The 24066-nt window shown below is 32.2% G+C and overlaps 1 protein-coding gene across 3 annotated transcripts in view; it reads left to right on the top strand.

Annotated features, from left to right (window-relative positions):
- LOC145263171 (putative U3 small nucleolar RNA-associated protein 11) overlaps positions 1–24066 on the top strand; it is a 309596-nt gene that overhangs the window by 260561 nt on the left and 24969 nt on the right. For all 3 annotated transcript variants that reach the window (XM_080120209.1, XM_080120207.1, XM_080120208.1), the window contains exon 7: positions 11381–11491. In XM_080120209.1, the coding sequence (XP_079976335.1) occupies positions 11381–11491 (111 nt within the window). The remainder of the gene's footprint in view (positions 1–11380; positions 11492–24066) is intronic.

Genomic DNA, 24066 nt, shown 5'->3' with positions numbered 1-24066 from the left:
GAATTCGTTTTTTTTTTTTTTTTTGTTTTTTTTTCTTTTAATGCAGTTTTTCAGCATTTTTGACATTATAAGACAGCTTGTTTCCGGTGTCATCAAATACTTTTCCAAACTGGAGATATTCAGTTTTTGTTTAGCTTTCAGAAAAGGGCTGTTACAGGTGTGTGCTGCTTTTGAATTTTGTGATTTTTATTTTCTTCCAATTTTTGTTTTGAAAAGCTTGTCTGCTACTTTGCAGTGTATTGATTGGCTGATCAACATCTTACGTCACATTACAATCCAGCTTAAGCTAGTGGTGGGGCGATTAATTGGAATTGTTAATTGTAAGAATCATGTATTTTGATCGGAATCGCATCGTTAAAAATACCTTAGATTTACAATTCTTTTGTTACGATTCTCATATTTTTAAGTCGAACTGTTTGTTTGAAGTATGATTAAAACTGTCAAAAATTTATGATAAAGACGTCATAGAACTTTTCATAACATATTTAATGATGTACAAGAATTTTATTAACTACTTTAAAGGTAATCTTTATTTATCTTAATGAGTTTCGAAATTTGTTTGAATATTTTCTTTAATTCTTTGAATTAAAAAAAATTTAACTTGCTTTTATATTTCACCATTTCTTATTTTAGTAATAAATGCTTCTCTACATTAAAAACCGACCTTGTGTCTAACTCTGCCCTCGTGGGGAGGCAAGTAAATAGGAAGTAATCTGGCGGCTGAAAAACGTTTTTCGACCATCATTAAAGCATTACAATATATTTAAACTTTGAAGAATTTCAGCCATGTGCCCTTGTTGTTCTAAGTTAACTAGTCACTGCTTGTGCTTCAAACTTAAAGAAAAAAAAATGTGCTTTAAAATAGTGAAAACACTAAAGCTTTTTTCGTTTTGGAAGAAGGTTTCAGGTGCCCCTATTATCCCAAAGAACCAGCTATGTAAACACTTTGCAATATTTTTCAATAATTTTTTTTTTTTTTAATTCTTTATAATCAATTTTTATTTAAAATTAAGAAATTATTTTCTAAAATATTTTGTTTATATATGTTTACATTTTGTTTTTAAGTAAAATAAAGAAATTAATTTAAAGAAATATTGGTTATATCCATGTTCATTCAAAAGGGTTACTTTTCGGTAGCTTCACCAGCTGTTAACCTAAATTTTCTGAATGTCAGAACGAGGCTCGTCTGCAGAACCTACTTATCTAAGCTTCACTTTTTTTTTTTTTTTTTGCCGGAGTTTATATAATTATTAACAGGAAAATTGGTGAAAGTCAAAATGGAATCCACACTATTTTTAAATGTTATACAAGGCCCTTTTTTTCTTTTCTTTTTTTTTTTTTTTTGGCCGAATTTAACAAACAAACAAAATCAAAGCAAAGTAAAACAAAACAAAAAATGTGGTGCTTATGCACTTATGTTACCATTATTTTTTTTAGTGGTTTAAGTGCCTCGCCAAATGTTTGAAGAGTTTTTAATTGTTCTTTAAAGGAAAATTGGTGAAAGTTAAAATTAGCACTTGTGCGATAAACAAAAAGCTTTAGCGTGTACGTACCTCTCATGGAATGTCGTAGATCGAAACACAGTGAAATGTTATTTGGTGCTAGTGCACTTACTGATCCGCACTATTTTTAAATAGTAGTGTCAAGTTTAACTAAAGTTTTACAATACAGGTTCTTATTAAATTGTTAGGTGAAAGTACAGAATAGATACACAACACTGTCCCGTCCCCACGTTAATGGCTTTCTAAATAATGTCATTATTTCAGCACGGCTCAATAAGTGCATGAGTACCTTTTTTATTTTCTTGAATAAAATAAAAACTATTCTATGAGAACACTACTGTTTTTGTTTTAATAATTATTTTTTTATTCAAAAATAAAAAATAAAAATTTCAATTCTTCAAACCATGTTTTTTCCCCAAAACTTATTGGGATTTTTTTTTTAATTACCATATTTTTCATGAACATGCTCTAAAAATGCTTCAAAATTATCTAATATTTTTTTCACTTTTCATGTTATAACTTATAACATAATAATATAAGCCTTTCTATACATGACCTCATTGACATTAGACTATTTCATTTCTCCTACTGATCCCAATATGTATTTTAGTCTTTTAATACGAGACCAGTAGGCTTCAGTATTGTTGGTGCAAACACCAGTAAGCGGATCCACAAAATTTTGTGAATGGCTCACAATCCTGTGAACATAATTAAATTTGAAAATATTTTTAAAATAGTGCAGATTCCATTTTGACTTTCACCAATTTTGCTGTTAATAATTGTAATAAAGTCCGGCAAAAAAAAAAGCTCCATCCCCAAAAAAAAAAAAAGATCATAATAACAAAAATCATGCGCAAATTTCAAGGCAAAATAGATTTAAAAAATTTTTTTAAATAGGTCACACACGCAAAAATTCTTTCCTTGTAAAAATAACTTCTCCCTCAGTCAAACAATGTGCAACATCGGAGCCAATGCATATTTCGCTACAGGGGTAGCATTCGTGTATGTCCGCACTTTGTCTTTATATTTTGTAATATATAAAATAATTCCTTAAATTGATTGTTATTAATTTCATGGTGCATGTTTGATTCATGGTTGAAATATTTGTTTTGACTTTTATCTTTGATGGAAGAAATTTTACGAAAAAATCAAATCATTTTCGAAATTCCCTTAATTGTATTTCCACTTTTTCACTACACAAAAACTTTCGATTATATAATGGTATATTTCAAAACAACAATTTCACAGGAATCTGAATCGTTAATCAACATTTTCCTGGAATAGGAATCTGAAAAAGTTTAGGAATCATCCCAACACTAACGTCATGTTCCAAGCAAAGCCAATTGGACGCCGAGTTACAGTTTGGTTCAAATTATGCACAAGTACTAAATTCACAATGATTCACATTTATAGTGTTGTGTAATTATTTCTAAAAATATACAATAACACTTCAAAAAAAAATATATATATATATCTTTTTCTAACAGGTAAGTTACATTTATCGTTGGCTTAATTGTGAATCTATTAACATGTTTTCAAGCACGGTAATGAGAGAGACACTTATATCTGTTTTTGTTTTCATTCAAACACACGTTTTATTTACTTTAGACACACCTAACAATTTAATAAACAAACAGATTCTAAAACTTTAATTTAACTTGAAAATACTATTTTCTAAAATAGCACAGTAACATAAGTACATAAGCACCACTTTATTTTACATATTTCATTTCCTAAGGACCTTTTGAATAAATTCACAATGATTGAAATTTAGAAGTGTTGTGTAATTATTTCTAAAAAAAAATACAATAAATGTTACCATTATTTTTTAGTACTTATTTTTTTTAGACAGCATTGCACAACACTTATAATTTTTTTTAGACAGCATTGCACAACACTTATAATTTAAATCATTGTGAATTCAAGGGATCCTTTGGAAATGAAATATGTAAAATAAAGTGGTTCTTATGCATTTATGTTACCGTGCTATTTTTGAAAATAGTATTTTCAAGTTTTGCATTTTTTTTTATTAAATTGTTAGGTGAAAGTACAGAGTAGTTACAATACACACTCCAGTTCAGTAACATAAGTGCACGCACACTAAGTCAATCCCCCACCTCAAAAAATATATATAATAAAATGGTTATATAAATTTAAGTTCTACGATATCTTTTTTATTAAATTGTTAGGTGAAAGTACTGAATAGTTACATAACACCGTCCAGCTCAGTAATTTTCAATATCGTATCCAACTAAACATACAGCATAATCACATTGACATACCGGTTCCTATCAGATCACCAAAGTTAAGCCACGATGAGCCTGGCCAGTACCAGATGGGTGACCATTTGGGACTTCCAGGTGATGTATATGCTCTCCGTTTATTTCGACATCGTTTCCAGTCGTCCTGGACTTCTCCTTGCCACTGGACTCAAGCAATGCCGGTTCAGGAGGGGTGTGGTTGGTAATTGTGCAACCCTTGCCACACAATTACATGTGCAGCTGCTCCTACAGAGACTGAACAGAGGCTAAATCCATAACAAGCAGCACTTGATTAAATGATTTCTTTTATTGTCGTTATACTGTAATCATGTGATTAAAATTTTACCAAACGAAAAATCGGGACACAAGAGTCACGAGAACCAAGATCGCATTTACATTGTCTGCAAATAAGTTTTTTGAATAAAGACATCATTATCGATTACCTACTTTATTTGTGAACTATTTGTGTCTACATAAAAACCACGTTATCATTGTATGCGAATAGGTATTTTTTTAGAATCTTAATCAATGACTTTATTTTTTACTATTAAAATTTTTAAAAAATCCGGTTGGGTTAAATCAAGGTGATTAAGCACAAAGTTATTTTATAGAAAGTACAGTTGTGAAATTATTAAAAAACTATAAAAAAATTTTGACTTGCATATGTATTAGTTATTTGTGTTATAAAAAGACTAATATTTAATAGAAGTTTTCGGACAATGTAGTCGCTGACGTTCCCTTTTACAGTTTTTATTTCTTATGGGATCTTAAAGGTCAACATGGATATCTTACAAACACTGATTACTTACAAAACACTCTTCGCTAACATGTTCAGAATGGCTTTCAAAATAACATTATTTCAGCATGGTAACAAAAATTAGATAAGTACTCAACATTTGCATTTTTTTCAAACCGACACTGCACGCCTAAAATTACAAGGTTGGTTCATATTATTTGCACGTGGGGATCATGACAACAATTATCAGTATTAAATTTTGGTCAGATACTTTGACAACCCGCCCCTCACAAAATGGGGTGTCTATTCCTACATCCCCTGTTTACAGAGGTAGGTTAGGGATGTCTATTCCAAAAGCCATTCTTAGCATGAGGATGTTGGGAATGCCTATTCCAAAAGCTATTCTTAACATGAGGAGATTGGGGGTTGGGTATCGGGTAATACTAGCAACAGCCGTACTTAACTTTTTACGAGGATGGGGTATGCTTCCACTGGGCAACGCTGGTTTACGGGTTCTGCTAGTTCGAGATAATTTACAGTTGACACCTGACCCAACAGGCCAGAGGCATTATCCATGCCTCTGACTTAATCAGATATCAACATTATGCGACAATTATTGCATTTTCTCCTTTTGGTATCACAATATAGTTTGATTTTATCATTAAGCATCGACAGTTGCATCTAATGCAAACGCTTTGTTCACTCACGAATCTCTAATTTCAGCTATCTTCTAAGCTTCTTTATTCATAAACTGACCCATCAAAAGTTCAGTCACTAACTTATGATAGCTAAGTCATGTTACATACCCTAGAAATTTGATCTGTTGTCTGAATACAAAATGTTTTTATTACTGGTACTTTCGGTACCGCTTAAGTCTCTCGCCATCATCCATCTCGCCTGCTGTACACTTTTTCTCTTCAACTCTGTGTCAGCCACAGCTATTAGTTGTCTTCACTTCACACGTCCATTTCCTTTGACATTGATTTTCTTTCTCCTTTTTTCCTTATCACACACTTCCCAATTTGCATCTGCACAGTTTCTTGCTTCTGCTGCTGCTAATCTCCCCGCAAGTCATCCTTCATTGCCACCGACATCTTACGCACTCATATGCACTGTTATATATGTATGAGATAGATTTATAATTAAGTTCAAATATCTTAAGTGAACTTAAGCTTAATATTTTTTCAAAGTTTTCATTTTTGTTAATTTCCAATTCTTTAATTTCTTTTGTACAATTTTATATTCTATTGCTAGGTAGTCCCATGTGCTGGCACAGACATGAATTAATTTTAATCGGCTGTTCTAATATGACACTATCGTTTATCGGGAGAGTAACTTGGTGTGTTTGTGTTGTGGGGGCATTTTTGGAATCACGGTTTCATTCTAGGCATGTCAACCAGCTTCCCAGGGGAATAAATGGTCACATGAAGGCACATTTTGTTGAGATGAAGAGTTTGATATAGCGACAGCTGCTTTCTTGATCTGCTTGATGGATTTTCTTGGCGTCATTAGTGGCAGAATTATCTTTGTAGAATAAATTGAACGTTGTATGAAATAAGCGAACAATGCCTTTTTTTGTAGATGAAAATAAAATTCTTTTTTAATATTTAGGAAGGAGCATTTTTAAGAACCTGAGTTGAGGCACATGGCCTCCAGGGTCCTGATTTCAACTACTCGGGACATACTGTCGATCTGTCTTCAATAGTATCTTAATACCAGCTGAATTACAAATCTTCCTTCATGGCAAAACAGATATTGTAAACAAAGAGACTGAAATGTTCTTTTGAAATCCTGATGTCTGCCAAGTAGATTTGACCTTTTAACCGGTCAACCTCAATTGCATAAACAATCTAGCCTTGTCAATCCTAGCTGAGTGAGGAGCTGCATTCTTTGTAATGTTTCAACAACACATTCTTTCTAATTTTACTTGTCTCCTCAAAAGGATAAGAAAGGTATAAAGCCTCTATATGTAGAAAGGGCTCTTTATCATTATGCCACATTAATCTTTATATAAATTTATTCATAAGCAGTAATACTGCACACCTAAAACTCCTAAAATTCATACTATAATTGTTCACATGAATCCATGATGCAATAACTTAATCATCATTGAATGCCCATTTTACATGTTATGTGGTAAATCGCTTTTAGAAATTGACTTTCAAACTACCCTATATCTGACCAGGTTTATATTTCTCCTTCTCTCAAGCCTATCCTGATTATTTCCTCCTTTGATTTCCTGTGAGCTGAACTTGCTATCCCAATTTTCTTATCGTCTACCAAGAATTCTCATCTATTCTTTCAACATGGACATACTATAACCCGTATCCCCCAGTGGCTTCCGAAGAAGAGAAGCAAAGTGGGGGCGGGGAAAGATGGACATGTGAAGTTGACAGCAAGAAAGTACGGCTTAGGCTGGCATCAAAAAGCGGTGACAGAGACTTTTAACAAACACATTTTATATGGCAGAGCGTACAACACTACATGTGTGAAAAGACTTGAAAAATAATAAAATGTGTTTTGGAATAAATTTCATTTGCACTGGAATAAAATGCAGAGTTGTCAAAATGGCTTACACTTCTAGAGGTTTTTTTCCTGTTTTATTTGTTCGTTTGATGATGGTAGCAGACAATGTGTGGGTCTAAGAGATTTGGAATGTAACGACACATTATAGCATTGATAACATACATATAATTCTCATATTTTTCTTCATGTAATACATCTTCAGCCCTTACTGGCCAGGTTTTACCTCCATACATCATCACATGACAGAAATTCTTTGAACTGAAGTCTCACTATTTCAAGGCCATTCTAATGTTAATCTTTATTACGAGAGATAAATTCTTTGCATCTTGGGAAGGTCTACTAATTATGTGTAGATTTACAAGTTTTTGTTTGTTTTAGGAGGTTGCTACTCAGTTTGTGGTAGAATTAAAGAAAAGGTTTATATATAATATATATATATATATATGGCTTGCCATTCAGATCTAGGGTTAGTAGTAGGGGAAGTAAACATTTTTATTAAACTCAGAATTTATCTCCCATAGCAAAACCATGTTTGGTTAACTGCCCTAAAAAGATAGGATCTCCAGGAGTGGATCATTGTAAGAGCTGAAAGAAGTGGAGGAAAATTCATCTCAATTTATTATTGGCTACTCACATCCATTTTGTTATTTACTGTTGCTTTATATATTATATTAGATATTGCAATATTTTGGTTCTATAATGGGGTATGATCCCACACAGTCGGACGATTCTATTTATAAACAATGCTGCTAAGAACTGACGAATCAAATAAATTCACGTTCTGCTACCAACCAATCAGAAACCAGAATTGCTTCATAAATATTAAACCTTTTTTGGAGCAATTTCACCTGTTCTTTTCCCAGGTTTCGACACGGTAAGAATATTTTGTTCTGTGGAACTGTCTACTACAAACAAGTCACCTCCCAGGATTTGTGTGTAACAGCGAACCATCTGAAACTGTTCTGAAAGTCAAAATGGCTTACACTTCTAGAGGTTATGCGCCCCGCGTGCGTCTTTATTTCGATGGATCCGAATCAAAATTCGAATTGTGGCAAGTTAAATTTCTGGGATATCTACGAATCCAAAAGCTACACAAAGTACTACAAACACAACCTGAAAACAGAAACGACCCCGACTTCATTGAAAAGAACGCAACTGTCTTTGCGGAATTAATAGTGTTTTGATGACCGAAGTCTATCACTGGTAATGGGAGAAGCCCTGGACGACGGCTACAAAGCATTAAACATATTAAGAGCATTATTTATCGAAAGGAAAACCCAAAATTATTTCTTTATACACTGAACTGACCTCTCTAAAACGAATGGATGCCGAAACTGCATGCTGATTATATTATAAGAGCCGAGACAACTGCAAATTCTTTAAAAATGTCTGGTGAAGTTATAAGTGACAGTCTGTTAATTTCCATGGTCCTTAAGGGATTACCGAGTGATTTCAAGCCATTTACCACCGTGATAACCCAGAAAGAAAAACCCATGACTTTTAGCCAATTCAAAGTAGCACTCAGAAGTTACGAAGAAACTGAAAAAATGATCACAGAAAAAAACGAATCCACAAGTATCATGAAATTTAAAAATACACACATAAAAACACCAAAATCGAATTATACCCATACCAGGAATAAAGAACGCAACTTTGCCAAAAGCAGGTTTTTTCCTAAGAAAAGTACAAAAATTATTTGCTATAATTGTGGACGACCTAATCACAAGAGTTTCCAATGTAGATACAGGACTCAAAATAGCGACTACATTAAAAATGTAGAGAGATCTGTTAGCGAACATACGTTTTTATTTTCGTGTACATTTGATGCTTCAACAAATAATAATGATTTTCTTGTCGATTGTGGGGCCACGGCACATGTGATTACAAAGGAATCTGATTTTATCAATTTTGATCCCAACTTTAAGCCACAAAATCATTTTGTAGAACTAGCTGACAGGAGTCGAGTAATGATATCGTTTTGAAAAGAGGCAATGCGAAAATCTCGCTAAAGAACAATAAAGGTGAACTGTGTTTCTGTATTCTAGAAAACGCTCTTCTAATCCCAAAATTTAAACAAAATATATTTTCTGTACAAGCTGCCACAAAACAAGGTGCAAATATAAACTTTAGCCCCAATAAATCAAAACTGGTATACCCGAATGGAACTGTATTCGACATTAAAGAAAATGGAAGACTATATTATTTAAATAGCGTAGTCCCATCAAAAACCGCCTGCCATGACCTACAGACATGGCATAAAATTCTTGGACACTGCAATATTCCTGATATCAAAAAGTTGCCGACTGTAGTTGATGGAATGCGAATACAAACATCAAAAACCTTCAACTGCGACGTCTGTATGCAAGGGAAAATGACAAACTATGCTGAACGTGCGTGGCGGACATTTTTTGAAATGGCAAGATGCCTACTCATTGAATCAAAACTCCCTAAAAACCTCTGGACGTATGCACTTATGGCGGCAGCCTATATACGTAAAAGGTGCTTTAACAAAACACTATCTAAAACTCCATATGAATCTTTCTGTGGTAAAAAAACAAATTTAAGCAGAATGCATATATTTGGTTCAACTTGCTTCGCATATATAGAGAAAAAGAGTAAATTGAATATTAAAGCCGACAAAGGTATATTTCTTGGATACGATAAAAACAGTCCAGCCAATTTAATATTTTTTCCCGAAAAAAATGAAATAAAAAGAATCCAGTGTGTAAAATTCACAGACACGTTTTATTTTACAGACAAAAACCCGTCATATGAAGAGGATAAAATTATATTACCTCAAATAATTAGAACAACGAAAACAATAAAAATGACGGAGACGAGAGTGTCCATGATGATGATGATGATAAAGTCGAAAGATATCCCAAAAGAAATAGAAGACAACCCGATTTTTTTGTGGTCGACAATATAAAAGATTATCAAATCGACTATTGCTATTCAATGGAAAATACGCCAAAAAGCTTCAACGAAGCAATTAATTCAGAACATTGTGATGAATAGAAAATTGCCATGAAAAAAGAAATAGATGCCTTAACCGAAAATGATACCTATACGGTAGTGCCTCTCCCAAGAGATAAACATGTTATTTCTACCAGATGGGCCTATTATTTCATGGAAATCTAAAAAGCAACAGATTGTATCTCTCTCTCCGTGTGAAGCAGAATTTATCGCGCTCACATACACGACCCAGGAAGCACTCTACCTTAAAAATATCCTGAAGACTATTTTAGAGCCAGAATTGATTACAAGCCCCGTAGTAATTAATTGTGATAATCAAGCCAGTATAGTCTTAGCACAGAACACGATAATCAACCAAAGATCTAAGCATATAGATATAAAATATCATTTCATAAAAAACGAGATAAAAAAGGAATCCATTATTTTGAATTACATATCATCAGAACAAAATATATCTGATGTATTTACGAAACCGGTGACACGGATAAAGCTACAATGTTTTTTCTCAAAACTTGTTGGTGAATTCGACTGAATAATTTTTTTTTTTTTTTCACTGCCCTGTATATAGATTTCTATATATTAAAAATACAGACCAGCAAAGTTCCACTTATGAGAAGGCTCTTACTTTTTTGCATGAATATCAGCGGAAACCCCTAGGGGTAATGCTCAGAGTATATAGATTTCTATATATCAAAAAAAAAAAAAACGTCCTGGACAAGACGTTAAACTGTATCCATTTTATTTGTATTAACACTTTAACCTACTAATGCGTAACTAATACATTTGCTTAGAAAAAAAAAAAAAAAATCTTTAATTTTCCTTTTTGACATTTGAACACAATTAAAAATGGCGTCTTTTTAAATGCTAAAATTCTAAGATCCAAATGATTTATAATTTTTGTTATGTCTAAGTGAATATAAAAATATATATTTATTTTTGAGCAGAACAAACACAAGGGACTTCCCCATTATAAAAAATAGGGAGGATGTTGCAATATTTTGGTTCTATAATGGGGTATGATCCCACATAGTCGGACGATTCTATTTATAAACGATGCTGCTAAGAACTGACGAATCAAATAAATTCACGTTCTGCTACCAACCAATCAGAAACCAGAATTGCTTCATAAATATTAAACCTTTTTTGGAGCAATTTCACATGTTCTTTTCCCGGGTTTCGACACGGTAAGAATATTTTGTTCTGTGGAACAATCTACTACAAACAAGTCACCTCCCAGGAATTGTGTGTAACAGCAAACCATCTGAAACTGTTCTGAAAGTCAAAATGGCTTACACTTTTAGATTCTGCAATTATATAAACTGGTATTATATGTTAATATTTTTTTATGTATCCATGACTTTTTTTTTTTTTCTTTTCAGACGATGTTAAGTGATAAACAGAATAAATACAATTTGTTGCTAAAACGTATTGATAGAGAGAAAGAATTGGGTGTCATTGAACAAAAAATGCAGACACAGAAGAATTTGTTGGTAAGTTTTTTTTAAAAAAAGTGTTCATCTTTTTGTGTTGCATTTTTAGTAACTTTATAATTTCAAAACATTTTTAGTAACTGTTATATCCTTACTTTAAATAAGAATACAGCAAGAAACACGGGGTTATGGGTGAAAGACAAAGGGGTTTATTTACAAGGGAATACATGTGACATAAGAGTTACTCGACATATTTTCTTATTCTCTTCCTGTCTTTTTTCCTTCTCTCAGTCACGTGAGAGGGTCAATATATCCATAGTTCATTTCATCTATGAAGGGATGTTAGGTTATTCCATTACATCACCTTCCTCCCAAGCTAAATTCTTCCCTAGAATTTGCTTCTACCATTTTTTCCTTTTTAGACTTTGTCCAAAAAATTAAGTCCTTTTCCTTTCATTTCTCCTCACCATTTGTTTTTGCCAATTTTTTACTTTTGGAGGGTGACTGGATTTCTGAGTTACTGGTACTTGTTTGGATGTTGTATATGGAAAGTGTCATATAGCATTTCTTTTGGTAACTATTGGTTTCTGACTGTTTCTATGTATCGGGGTCTCAGTTGGTTCATGTTTTTTGGTGAAAAGTCTGCCCTTTTATAATGTAAACTATTCTCCCAATTCTTCTTGAGATTATGCCTTCTTCCCCAAAACTCTTCCCTGCCCGATAATTTTTGAAGAAAACTTTATCCCCGTTATTGTAAGTCTTGTACCTTACATTATCCTTGATACTTTTTTTTTACTTTCTCTTGGGATTATAGGGCAGGTCGATTTGCAACTTTTTTCAGAAAATCAACATGGCACTGGTGATGATAGTTGGGATTTGATGTGATAAAACATATACCAAAAATTAGATTCCCATCTTAAACAGAAAATTGAGCATTTAATTTTTAAAAATCGTATAGAAAAATGGTGAGAAATCCTTCATTTTCATAGCATTTTTCACAACACTGACTTTGAAATTTCACTTTTTTTTATAAAATATTCAATTAAAATTGATATATTTATGTGAAATACATTGAAAGAAAAATAAATACATGAATTATAATTTTAATTATGAATCACAACTAGCAAAATATTTCAACTTTTACTGCACTGATTAAACAAAAATTGTAAAAAACGCTAATTAGCAACTAAGTCTTTTAAATTTCACAATTCAAAAAGATATGTGGAGATGTATTACACAATATAACAACTTGAACAACTTGATACGAGTTACAGAACCATGTATTTCAATTTTTTATTAGAGGCAATAATATAAACTTATAATAGAACTAAAGTGTTCTGTATAATTTCCTTTTGAAGAAAATAAAGTTCTAATTTGCTTGCACGATAACTTTGTAATAATGTGTCTGTCTTGCTTCCTGCCCATATACAACTTTTTGAGAAAAATCAATCAAATTTGACCAGTGTGTAGCTGCAAAATTGATAGCAGTAATCTTTTTTTTTTTTTTGTTCACTATTTCTGGAAAAAAAAACACAAAAAAAAAACAATTATTTGAAAACGCTTATTTTTTTTAATATTTTTGCGATGTAATATGAATAAAACTAGCTATTGTTTGGGTAAATTAAGAAAACTAATAAAATTTAATGGATAAATATTTATTTACCTAATTGACAAAATCGTTTGAATGTTCTCTTCTCTCACATCCAATTCATCTGAGTTTATCATCAATATTATATTTTCCGGAAGTAGTGCAAAAGCACTATATTTTGAACAGTTTAAAACAGTAATTTGGATTTCAGTTAACTGTTTTGTTCTCTGAATCTGAATCTGAAAAAATATACTGTTAGTTACAAAAAATATTGTTGGTTTGGATCTCAAACCAACTAACTGCATACACTTGGATGATAAATTTGACCAAAATGTTTAATTTATCATAGTGTTTGAGGATAGACACCTCTGGTCCATAAACACATTAACCTTGTGGCTTATGTTAGCCATCTTCCTTGATTCAAGGACCCAATTTTCTAAGTTAACTTCTCCACAAGAAATGCCAACAGCATACTCAAAAAGTAGCCTCTGGTCTTCACACTTAAATTATTTGTTTCTTCTGCTGTCAGATAATGATGATTGGGAGGGACACTAATTATTTAGAATTCTACTTGAGGCAAATCTTGATAATTATTGATACAAAGTTTCCCCAAAGGACCAGTAAATGTTGTTAGGCTTTTTGTTATTCCATCAATTAATTTAAAAATTACTGTAAATGGCAGTTCTTCTAGTGGAACCTGAAAATTGGAAAATTTGCATGTTTAATAATAGAGCCAGATTACATAATAAATACCAATATATTATTTTATTTTCCACAAAAAAAGAATATAATTGCAGGTGAATCTATAGAATTAATTTTACCTCCTTGTTAGGAGGACAAGTGCAGACTATGTGCCTTGTTTGACAATATTTAGTCTTGCACTTTACTGCAAAGTCATCACATCTCAAGACAGAATGTTTACAGCTATAAGAAGATATATCAAACAGTCTGTCTAGCTGTTCCTTCATTCTTTTCACTTTGATTGCTGTAAGAGATTTCCTGTCAATCTGTTTGGCCCTCTTATAGCAAAATATATTGACCTTCTGTCCTATATAATGTTACCTTAACAAGGGCAATTGCGGATTGACTGCTTGCCGAATACTAATTATTTCCTTGGCAATTAACTTAGAAATCTCACTATTTTTTAAGTGGGGATAACTGTTTTCGAGGAAATAATAAACTGGATGACTTGTCGTGAAGTTGGGGGCGTTGTTTCATCCAAATGACAAGGTGGACCAGCAAATTTTGTGAACCACGGGTTAAAACTGAACGTCGTGCTTTTACTGACATTCTAATCTGAAAAGTAAAATAAATAAATGAATTATAACTGAAGGAAACTGTATTAGGCTATCTTCCAGTTTCATACGGTCCTGGATATGACCTAAAACTATATCCGATGGTGAGGCCCCACCTTGCGGACCTTGGGGAGTGTGGAGCCACCCTTTAATTGCCATTGCTCCCTGGTCCACTCTGACCCGGAATGGTATTACCTGTTAGGGTCCCAACTATGGGTTAAATAGAATCTGACTTAAAAAAAAATATATACTCCATTAAAAATCGTTCCTCAAAATAACTAGATTCGGCATTAAATAACCTGAAAAAGGTTTATATGCCGTAAAACAAAAACAACCAACCAATCCAGTTTCATATGTAAAAAAAATAGGTGCTAGTTATAAGAAATAATGAAAAACTTTGTAGAGTTGAATTAGATATATTGAAGAGAGAGGACCAGATCAAATCAGAGGCATAGTAGTGTTTAGTTTAGACATTTTAAGCAGATTTTAGCTCCTCATTCGATAACATTTAAAAAACCTGTGCTTGTGCATCTATGCTATTTTTAATAGTATTTAATGTTAAAATTAATTTTATGAAATTTCTGTTTATTAAATTTTTAGGTGAAAGTACAGAATAGTTACAATACAACCTCCTTCCTATATTAAGAATGGCTTTCTAAATAACAAAGTTATTTTAGCACAATAACATAGATGCACAAATAACGAAAAACCTTTAAAGGAGTTTCCTTATTTACTCGTATTAATCTTTGTAGGTTATCCGATTTTAAAACTATAATTTTAGAAGAAAAACACTGCTTAAAAACAATTACTCCCTAAAAATAAAAGAAATTAAAATTTGACACTAATTTTCTGCAAAGTATTTTTTATTAAGTAGAAAAACTTGAAAAATTACATGGTTATGTTTCGTAAAGAATGTGTAGAATAAAATTGTATGGACTTTTTTTTTTGCTTTAATATAAAACTGTAGTATTACCATATTTTAATAAAAATTTCAAATAGAATTTGATGTGAAATATTAGGTTGGTGCAAAAATAATGTTTTTGACGTTCATTTAAATGCCCAAAAATGCCATTATTTTTGCACTAACCAAAACAAATTTAAAAAAATAAAACAAATATGTTTAAATTCACTGTAGACACTTGAAATATAATATATATTTTAAACATGTCTTTTTCATTTTTCCTTTTGAAATAATTAAGCCTAAATCGTAATGTTTTCAAATTAAATAATAAACAAACGTTAATTTTCAATATCAATAACGAGCGTGTTTTGCGACAGTGAAATCTAAGATGTTTCCACCCAAAAAATGTTCCTGAAATGAAAAAGCGAACTTTAGTCGTTATTATTTAAAAAACATAATTTTGCCTTTACACTTGATATTTATTTTATTAATTCATTATACTCACTCATTTTATTTAAAAATGTAGTTTAAAATATATTTTAAATAATGATTCCATTTTCTTAATAGTACGGATTGTTTTGATGACTGGACGTTCTTAACAATTCACCAAAACTTTTAATCGCTTCAAATTTTCAACTTGTAAAGTCATTTCCTCAAGCAAAGATAATGATTTTGAGAAAAATATTTTGTGTAGGTCTTTTCTATGTCAAACCTCAACAATCATCACCATTGCCTCACGGGGTTCCAAAATCGACCTACCTTATTGGGATTAACTGGTCGAACACCGAGCATACCTTCCTGGCAAACATAATTTCAGCTGGGGATGATTTAGTATTTGGATTTGGTGTTATCCTATATATTGCTAAGAATTTTTGAATGCTTTTTTTCTTCCATGTCGATGTTTTTCTTTTTTAAAGTTCGTTTAAATGTATCAACAAATCTTTCCGCCTCTCTGTTTGATTGAGGGTTAAAAGTTGGTGTTGTAACGTGTTCAATGGCCAGTGTCTCACTGTAGTGCTTGAATTCCTAACCTGTGAACATAGTGCCATTATCACTAACAATTGTTTTCCGAACTCCGAACCGACTAAATACCTCGTCCAGCGCTTTTATTGTGTTTGCTGCTGTAGGGTGTTTGTATTTTAAAATTTCTGGCCATTTTGACATACTATCTACGATTACTAGGTAATAATGCCCCTTCAGAGATCCTGTGCAATTGATATGGATGCGTGTCCAGGGTACATCTGTTTTAGGCCAAGGTTGCGTCCGTATGAGGGGAGATCTCACGGATAGTTGGCAACCTTTAAATAATTTCACCATTTTCTCAATGTCCTGGTCCATTCCAGGAATCCTCTTATTAGGGCCTTCATTCTAGAGATTCCAGGATGTCCCATGTGGAATTCTTTCTGATTTTCTTTTGTAATACTTGCGGTATTACCACTCTCTGTGTACATCAGAGTTTCATCACACATAGAAAATGGAAACACTTTTAATCCTTTTCTATTCTTTTCATCTTGTCCCATTTTTTTTTTTATCTTATTAATATATTTATCTGTTTTCGCTGCTTCCTTTATTTCCTCAAGTGTAACAGGATGTTCCCTAACAGTATTTATTAATCTATCTGTTAGTTCATTTTCTTCTTTTAGTGCTGCTATAACAGTTTCTTCAAATTCAGTTTTACTGGGGATCAATCTCGACAAACCATCTGCATGTGCAATTTTACTAGATGCTAGGTGTTTCATTTTGAAATCATAATTGAGCAAAATAATACTCCATCTCTGTAATCTATTTACCGTATGAGTAGGAATCCCTTTTTTAGAATGAAAAATCGATAGTAATGGTTTATGGTCCATTTCCGAGACAAAAGATCTTCCATGAACGAATCTATGAAACTTTCCTATGGCATACACAATTGCCAGACTCTCTTTTTCGATCTGACTGTACTTTCTTTCAGTGGGTAATAAAACCCTTGAGGCATGAGAAATTGTTTTAGTAGATCCATCTTCCATTCTGTATAAAAGCACTCCTAAACCGTATTCGCTCGCATCTGCCGCTACGATTAAATCCTTTTTCGGATCGTAATGTGCTACCGCTAGATCCAATAACAAATTTAAATTTTTTGGAATGCTTCCTCACATTCTTTTGTCCAGAGACATTTTTTATTCTTCTTCAATAGTTCATTTAATGGTGTTCTTAGTTTGTGCATATTTGGGATATAAGAATTATAGTAGTTTGCTAGACCCAGGAATGACTGTAACTTCACTACATTGTCTGGTCTAGGCATGTCTCTAATTGCTTCTGTCCTATTTGGGTTAGGTCTTCTACCTTTCCAATCAATTATTTGTCCCAAATATTCAATCTTGTCCATACCAAAATTACATTTTTCGAGAGCCACTTTAAATCTGTAGTTTTCTATTTTATCGAATACCTTCCGAATATGGTTTTTATGTTCAACATTTTTGCTTATCAAAATGTTGTCTAAATAAGCCATTACAAAATCCAAGCCTGCTAGTATGGCATCCATAATTTGTTGGAATATATTTGGTGCTACTTTCAACCCAAACGGCAATCGTTTTAGGGAAAATAATCCTTTATGAGTATTCATTGTCAGGTATTTATAACAATCTTCGTGGACTTTGACCTACAAATATGCTTCTGATAAGTCAATTTTTGTGAAAATTTTTCCTCCGTTTAACTTAGAAAATATTTCCTCAGGGTTAGAGAGTGAATAGTTATGATCCCTTAAGCAATCATTCAGTCCCATTGAAAAATCCCCACATACCCTGATTTTTTTCACATAAACTGTGGGTGATGCCCATTCAGAGTAGTCCACTTTTTTTATTACTTTGATTTCTTAGAGTCTATTTAATTCTTTCTCGATTGTTTCTAATGCTGAATACAGAACATTCTTTTTGGGTTTAAACACCGGTTTCACTTCATCTTTCAGTTCAAATTTCACTTCCGTTTTAGTGCAGAAAATACATTTTTAAAATCCTTCTTCAAATCCCCAACAAATCTTCCTGGCAGTTTGGGACTTTCAGATCCTGTCACATTTACTCTTTTGCAAAATGAGTTTATTGGTTTCTCCCATAAATTGAAAAGTATCATTAAATCTATACCGAATAGATTAGAATTTTTCCAGGTATCACATACATTTTAGTTTTTAACGTCTTTTTATTCAGGGTCACATTAGTATAAAATTCACCTTTAAATTTTAATCTATTTCCAGACATTCCTCTTGCAATTTTCTTTGTGTTTTGCAGCTTTGGAGAACCAATGTTCTTCCATGTTGTTTCATCAATTAAGGATATGTCACTTCCAGTATCTAAAAGACAGTTTACTTTCCGGCCATTGATTCTAACTTCAATATATTTCCGTTTTTTACCATACATAGACTCTTTTTTAGAATCAGTGGTCTTTATTTCAGGCTTACAGTATTTCTCCTTTTTGCATGCTGTTGACTTGTGTCCTTTACGCCCGCACTTATAGCATATTTTGCTTTTGAAGTAACACTCTTTTGTGAAGTGATTCTTCCCTCCACACGTCTTACAGTATTTTTTTACATAGTGGTCACCTTGCTTTACCCTTTGTATTTTGTCAACATTTTTCTCTTTGATACTAGTTTTTTTTTTTATTCAATTTTCACCTCAAACAAGGCACAGTGCCACTTTGAAGCAGGGGGCTACTATCAGGGACTTAATTAGCGGGGTCATTATGAAGGGAGATAGTATTATCCAGTTTTAAATTTAAGTTTCTCGCATTCCTCAGTAACTTTCTACAAGGTTATTTCTATGTCTTTGTTCATAATATCCTAGAACGAATCTCTTTATCCTTCGAGGATGTTAACCCTTGCACAAATATCAAGCATTTAAACATGTCCTCTTTTAGGTCTTTCAACTTAAATAACTCGCATTGGGCATTTACTCTCCCAGCATAGGCGATAAAGTCTTCATCTTGTTTCAAAATATTTAAACACCTATAACAAGTATAAAACAAGCTATCTCGCTCCCCGAAAATGTTCGATAAAATTTCTATAGTCTCTTTAAAAGAAATATCTTCGGGTTTCCTTGGGAGTATAAAATTTGTATACTTGGTATTTTCATGGAAACCCAGTCTTTGCAGTAATAAAATAATTTTTTCTTCATCCGACCAGGCCTGACATCATTTGGAAAAAATATTTTCATATCTACGATAATATGCTGGAAACGTTAAGCCATTAGTTGGTTCATATAAAAATTCTTTCAGGGAATTTGCAATTCCTTCCGGAGTGAACCGACAATCCTTTTTTCTTCTTATTTCATTAATATTGTTTTTATACTTCATTTTGTTTTAACTGTTCTTTTTGTAAAAATTCCATCTGGCTTTGTTGGGCCACCAGTGCTAATTGTATCGTTTTTGTAAACTCTGCTAATTGTTCCATGTTGAAGAATTTTTTCTTTTAACACAGTAATAAAACAAAAGGTTAGCAATACCTGCAAAAAGCATTAAATAAATTCACTAAATAGTTTTTTGTTTTTTTTTAACCACCAAAAAAAAAAAAACTTTCTTTTGTTGACAAGGTTTTTGGAGGGGGTTACACATAAAATTGATACTGAACCAACAGCATACGTGCATTCTTTTCCACCAAATTTTTTTTCTTCCTATAAAACAAAAGAAATTTGAAATGGGCAACTTTCTTACGTTCCGAGGATAATTGTTCCTTTCAATGCTTCATGAAATGTCAATTTCTCTCTCTTTTTAGTAGGACCGTAAGACTGAATTTTAAAAAAATATATAACTTTTGGTGTGTGTGTGTGTTAGCTTTTTTTCAGTAGTTGAATTTTTCCGTGCAGTATTTTTTCCATTTGTTGTCCAATATCTTTTTCGCTTAAAGTTTCCTCTTTGTGAATTCGAATCCTGTCGCCATTTGTTGTATTCTTACTTTAAATAAGAATACAGCAAGGAACACGGGGTTATGACAAAGGGGGTTTATTCACAAGGGAATACATGTGACATAAGAGTGACTCAACATATTTTCTTATTCTCTTCCTGTCTTTTTTTCCTTCTGCCTCCGTCATGTGAGAGGGTCAATATATCCATAGTTCATTTCATCTATGAAGGGATGTTAGGGCATTCCATTACATCAGTAACTTTATAGTTTCAAAATATTTTGTCTTGCACTCCACCTCCCTGAACCTTTTTGTTATCTAATATACATACATCTTTACAGTGTGTATAAAATAAAGCAAATAAGAAGCACCGCTAAAAAAATGGAAAATAGTCGCTCTTTTTCTAAATGTTCAGAGACATTGAAAATATTGGTCAAATCAACATGCAAAAAGTGAACAAGAGAAATAAGTGAATCATTACAGCTTATTAGAAAATATAAAATGGATAAATATTGTTTGGTTCTCTATGAAAAAAATATATTAGTTGTAATGTGTAATTAAGTGAATAAATCACCCATCTCTAACTTTGCAAATGTTGATTCAATCAACTTTAATAACCTGAAAAATGTCACTCCCGGAACTCTGATTATATTGTTTGGATCAAGAAAAGGTGAGGTTGCGAAGTGAGTTAAAAAAAAAAAAAAAAAAAAGATAGCAAAATCTAAAAGTTAATCTATTGTTATATATTTCCCTTTCTATTTCTTCTCCAGCTATGGGTTAAGCAATATTAATACTTGTAGTGATATTTTGTATTGTTTCTAAAGAAATATTCCCATCATCTGTTTACCTTTATTGTTGTTCTGTTAAACAGAAAATGAAAGAACTGTGGATGTGAGAGTTATAGAAATTCTATCAAATAAGCGATGGCTTAAACATTTAATAAAAGTGAGAGTAATAGGCAATAAGAGTGAATTAAAAATTATGGTTATTTCGAACAATCAAAATGTTTTTTTTTTTAATTTATTTTTTTCCAGACATAACTAAAGAACAAAATAATATTTTAGCCTGTATGTTATATTATTAAAGTAGATGTGAAAAACAGCCTTTAGAAAATAAACAGAAGTTTCATTAATAGATGTTTTTGCCCAAAAGACACATTCACTCTCAGCAAAAAATTGATTTTCATGCTGCAGATTTCTTATTGTTTCTTGACAGATTCTTATTACAAAGGAATATTAATAAAACTAGATTTCTTAACTTGTCAAAAACTGGCAAAATTTGAAATGAATACTTTGTCAAAATGATGGTTAAATGTGGTTAAGTTTGTCATTTTTGCATTAAATATTAATCCCTGTTAATCTTTATCTGCATCAAATGCTAATTAAATATTAATCCCTGTTAATCTTTATCTGCATCAAACGCTAATTAAATATTAATCCCTTTTAATCTTTATCTGCATCAAACGCTAATTAAATATTAATCCCTGTTAATCTTTATCTGCATCAAACGCTAAGTCTTAACTTAGCTTGCTACAGCTTATCATAGCAAAAGTTTATACAAAATTTCAGACAGATCAATTCAGTTTCCGAAAAAAAAAAGTGGAAAGCAGACAGAAATATAATATAGATTATGAGACAATAGAATGTTTTGTTTTTAAGAAAAGAAAATATCTATAAATTAATATGCATCTCCAATGAAAATGCTTAAACAATTGTTTAAGATCAACAGAACTTCGTCAAGTTAAAAAGACTGATTTTAACATTAATATACAACATATAACCATAACCAAAGGCAAAAATAAATTAATTTTATACCTCGGTGGATAAATTTATTCTGTTTTAACTTACGTTAACATTTCTTCTAAATAGGTTTATTTTCATTATATCTAAAAAACAATGTGGTCATATAGATTTTTGTAAACCATAAACAAAAGTACCAAATTTATTTTGGTAGCTCAATTAGCCATCAAGTTATGATTGTTCAAAGGTTGTCGGAAAGTGGAAAATTTGCTATCATGGTCCTGAAGCCAAATTTCATAGTATATAACTAAAAATATAAGCTACTAACAAGTGAAAAATCCTTATAAATGTCATCTTGTGATAAATGAAAATTAATAATAATGAAAGCAATAATTTTTAGATGAAACCAACCTAAACACTAGGCAAAATCCCACTACCAACAGGAAAAAAGTGCAAATATGACATGGAAATGTAACTTTGACTGTTTGTATAAATTTCATTTCAATAGCTAATGTATTGAATAGTCTTAGTATGATTCATAACACATTAGAGATCAAGATAATTTTTTTCTTTTAATCATAAATTGATGAAACCACTCAATTGTGGAGCATGTAAAAGCAATCAAACAGACAATTTGGTAAAAAGGGCAAAAAAGGGTTAAAAAAAACGAGTCAAAATTATACGTTACTAAAATTGCTGTAAAAATGTAACGATTGGATGTAGAAGCTTGAAACTTTGCAACTTTAATCATTTTTGGGTGAGGAATTAAAAAAGTTTGCCTTGTTTCTAATAGCAAAACTTTTTGCCACAAAAATATTTTTACTTTGGGGAATTTAAACTCGCCAAAAAAAGGACCGACAACAATAAGATTTAGAAATTTGTTATACTAAAAAGTCACAAGTCATTTTTTTTTCAAGCATTGAAAAACTTTCAACTTAAAAGACAAGTAAATAAGTAAGATATTTTATAGGCAGAGGTCTTACTACAATTCCTTTCCTTATTTTCTCTCAGAATCCTTTCATAAGCTTCTGCTATGGTAGATATATCAGGAACACTCCAAATCCTACCATCACTTGAAACTGGCATTACCTCAAAACCCCATCTGTAAACAAATGCTTACTCTACCTGTGCAATGTCATCTGAAAAAATCTTTTCTACCTTTGGTTTGCGGTAAAAATTTTATTACAGCAGATATAACCTCAATGACTTGGCCAATGTAAAAGTTGGTGTCATAGTAGACAGCAACCCATTGTCCTTGATGCTCATAACTGAAGATATCCTGAGATGGTTCTTCATAGCAACTGCAGGAGTTATCTGAATGTTCAGCAGATTCACTAAGGGACTTTTTTTGTTGCTTTGGAGATGGAAATGAATTAACTGAATTTCTTCTCAAGTAGTCAAAGAGAGCAGCTTCCAGTTGAACTTTATTTCCACTGGTGTAGATTTTGACACCTAACACAACCTTGAGTATTTCAGTTGGTCTTTCCAAACCAGTTTCTGAAATCTTTATCTGTTTAACAAACTTCATTGAACCACCGTGCTTGATATTTCTCTCTTTCTCAGCATCAGCTTCACTTTCTTTTTCCTTTTAGTCTTTCATTTTTTGCAATTTTTTACAGTTTCACAAGGGCTTCTTGTCGTGCATATCTGCAGATGTTTTGCATGTTTTCTGGAGATGGTCAGAATGGATTGCCTCTTTGTTGATGGTATTACTTCCAACCAAGCTGTTGTCCGATTGTGCTTGAGCATATTTGAAGATGATCGATTATCTAGCGATGCATGTCATTTTGTTTGCATGCTAAAATCTAAATCTCCAAAGGTATGCTCACCTGACAGATTTGTTAGAGGGCAGCTATTCAAGGCATCTCTTATCTCCTGATCCACATCTCTTCCAAAAGCACCTCCTTCTAAAAAGCCATGCAACTGGTGCTTAGTGACAATGAGGAACTTACTGAGTACCTTATGCAAACAAGTTCAGGTGCCATGAGACCAACACAGAGAGATGCATTGCTTTCCTCAAAGAATTCCCCATCAAATACACCTCTACAGTCAGTCTAATAACAGTTGATCTAGCATTCTAAATTTAGAGCTATTTTCTTGACATAGTGATGGAAGTCGACATACTGAACAGTGCTGTTGACAAGATTCCAGAAGGGTTTTGTCAAATTAATGTTCAGCAGACGAACTGCAGCAAGAATGGGATGTAGTCTCTCATCAGAAATGTCAACCAAAATGCTCTGTAAGAGA

This window comes from Euprymna scolopes, chromosome 38 (assembly GCF_053919585.1).
Source record: "Euprymna scolopes isolate OS-2025 chromosome 38, ASM5391958v1, whole genome shotgun sequence".
Classification (NCBI taxonomy): domain Eukaryota; kingdom Metazoa; phylum Mollusca; class Cephalopoda; order Sepiida; family Sepiolidae; genus Euprymna; species Euprymna scolopes.
This window is presented reverse-complemented; position numbering and strand designations above follow the sequence as displayed.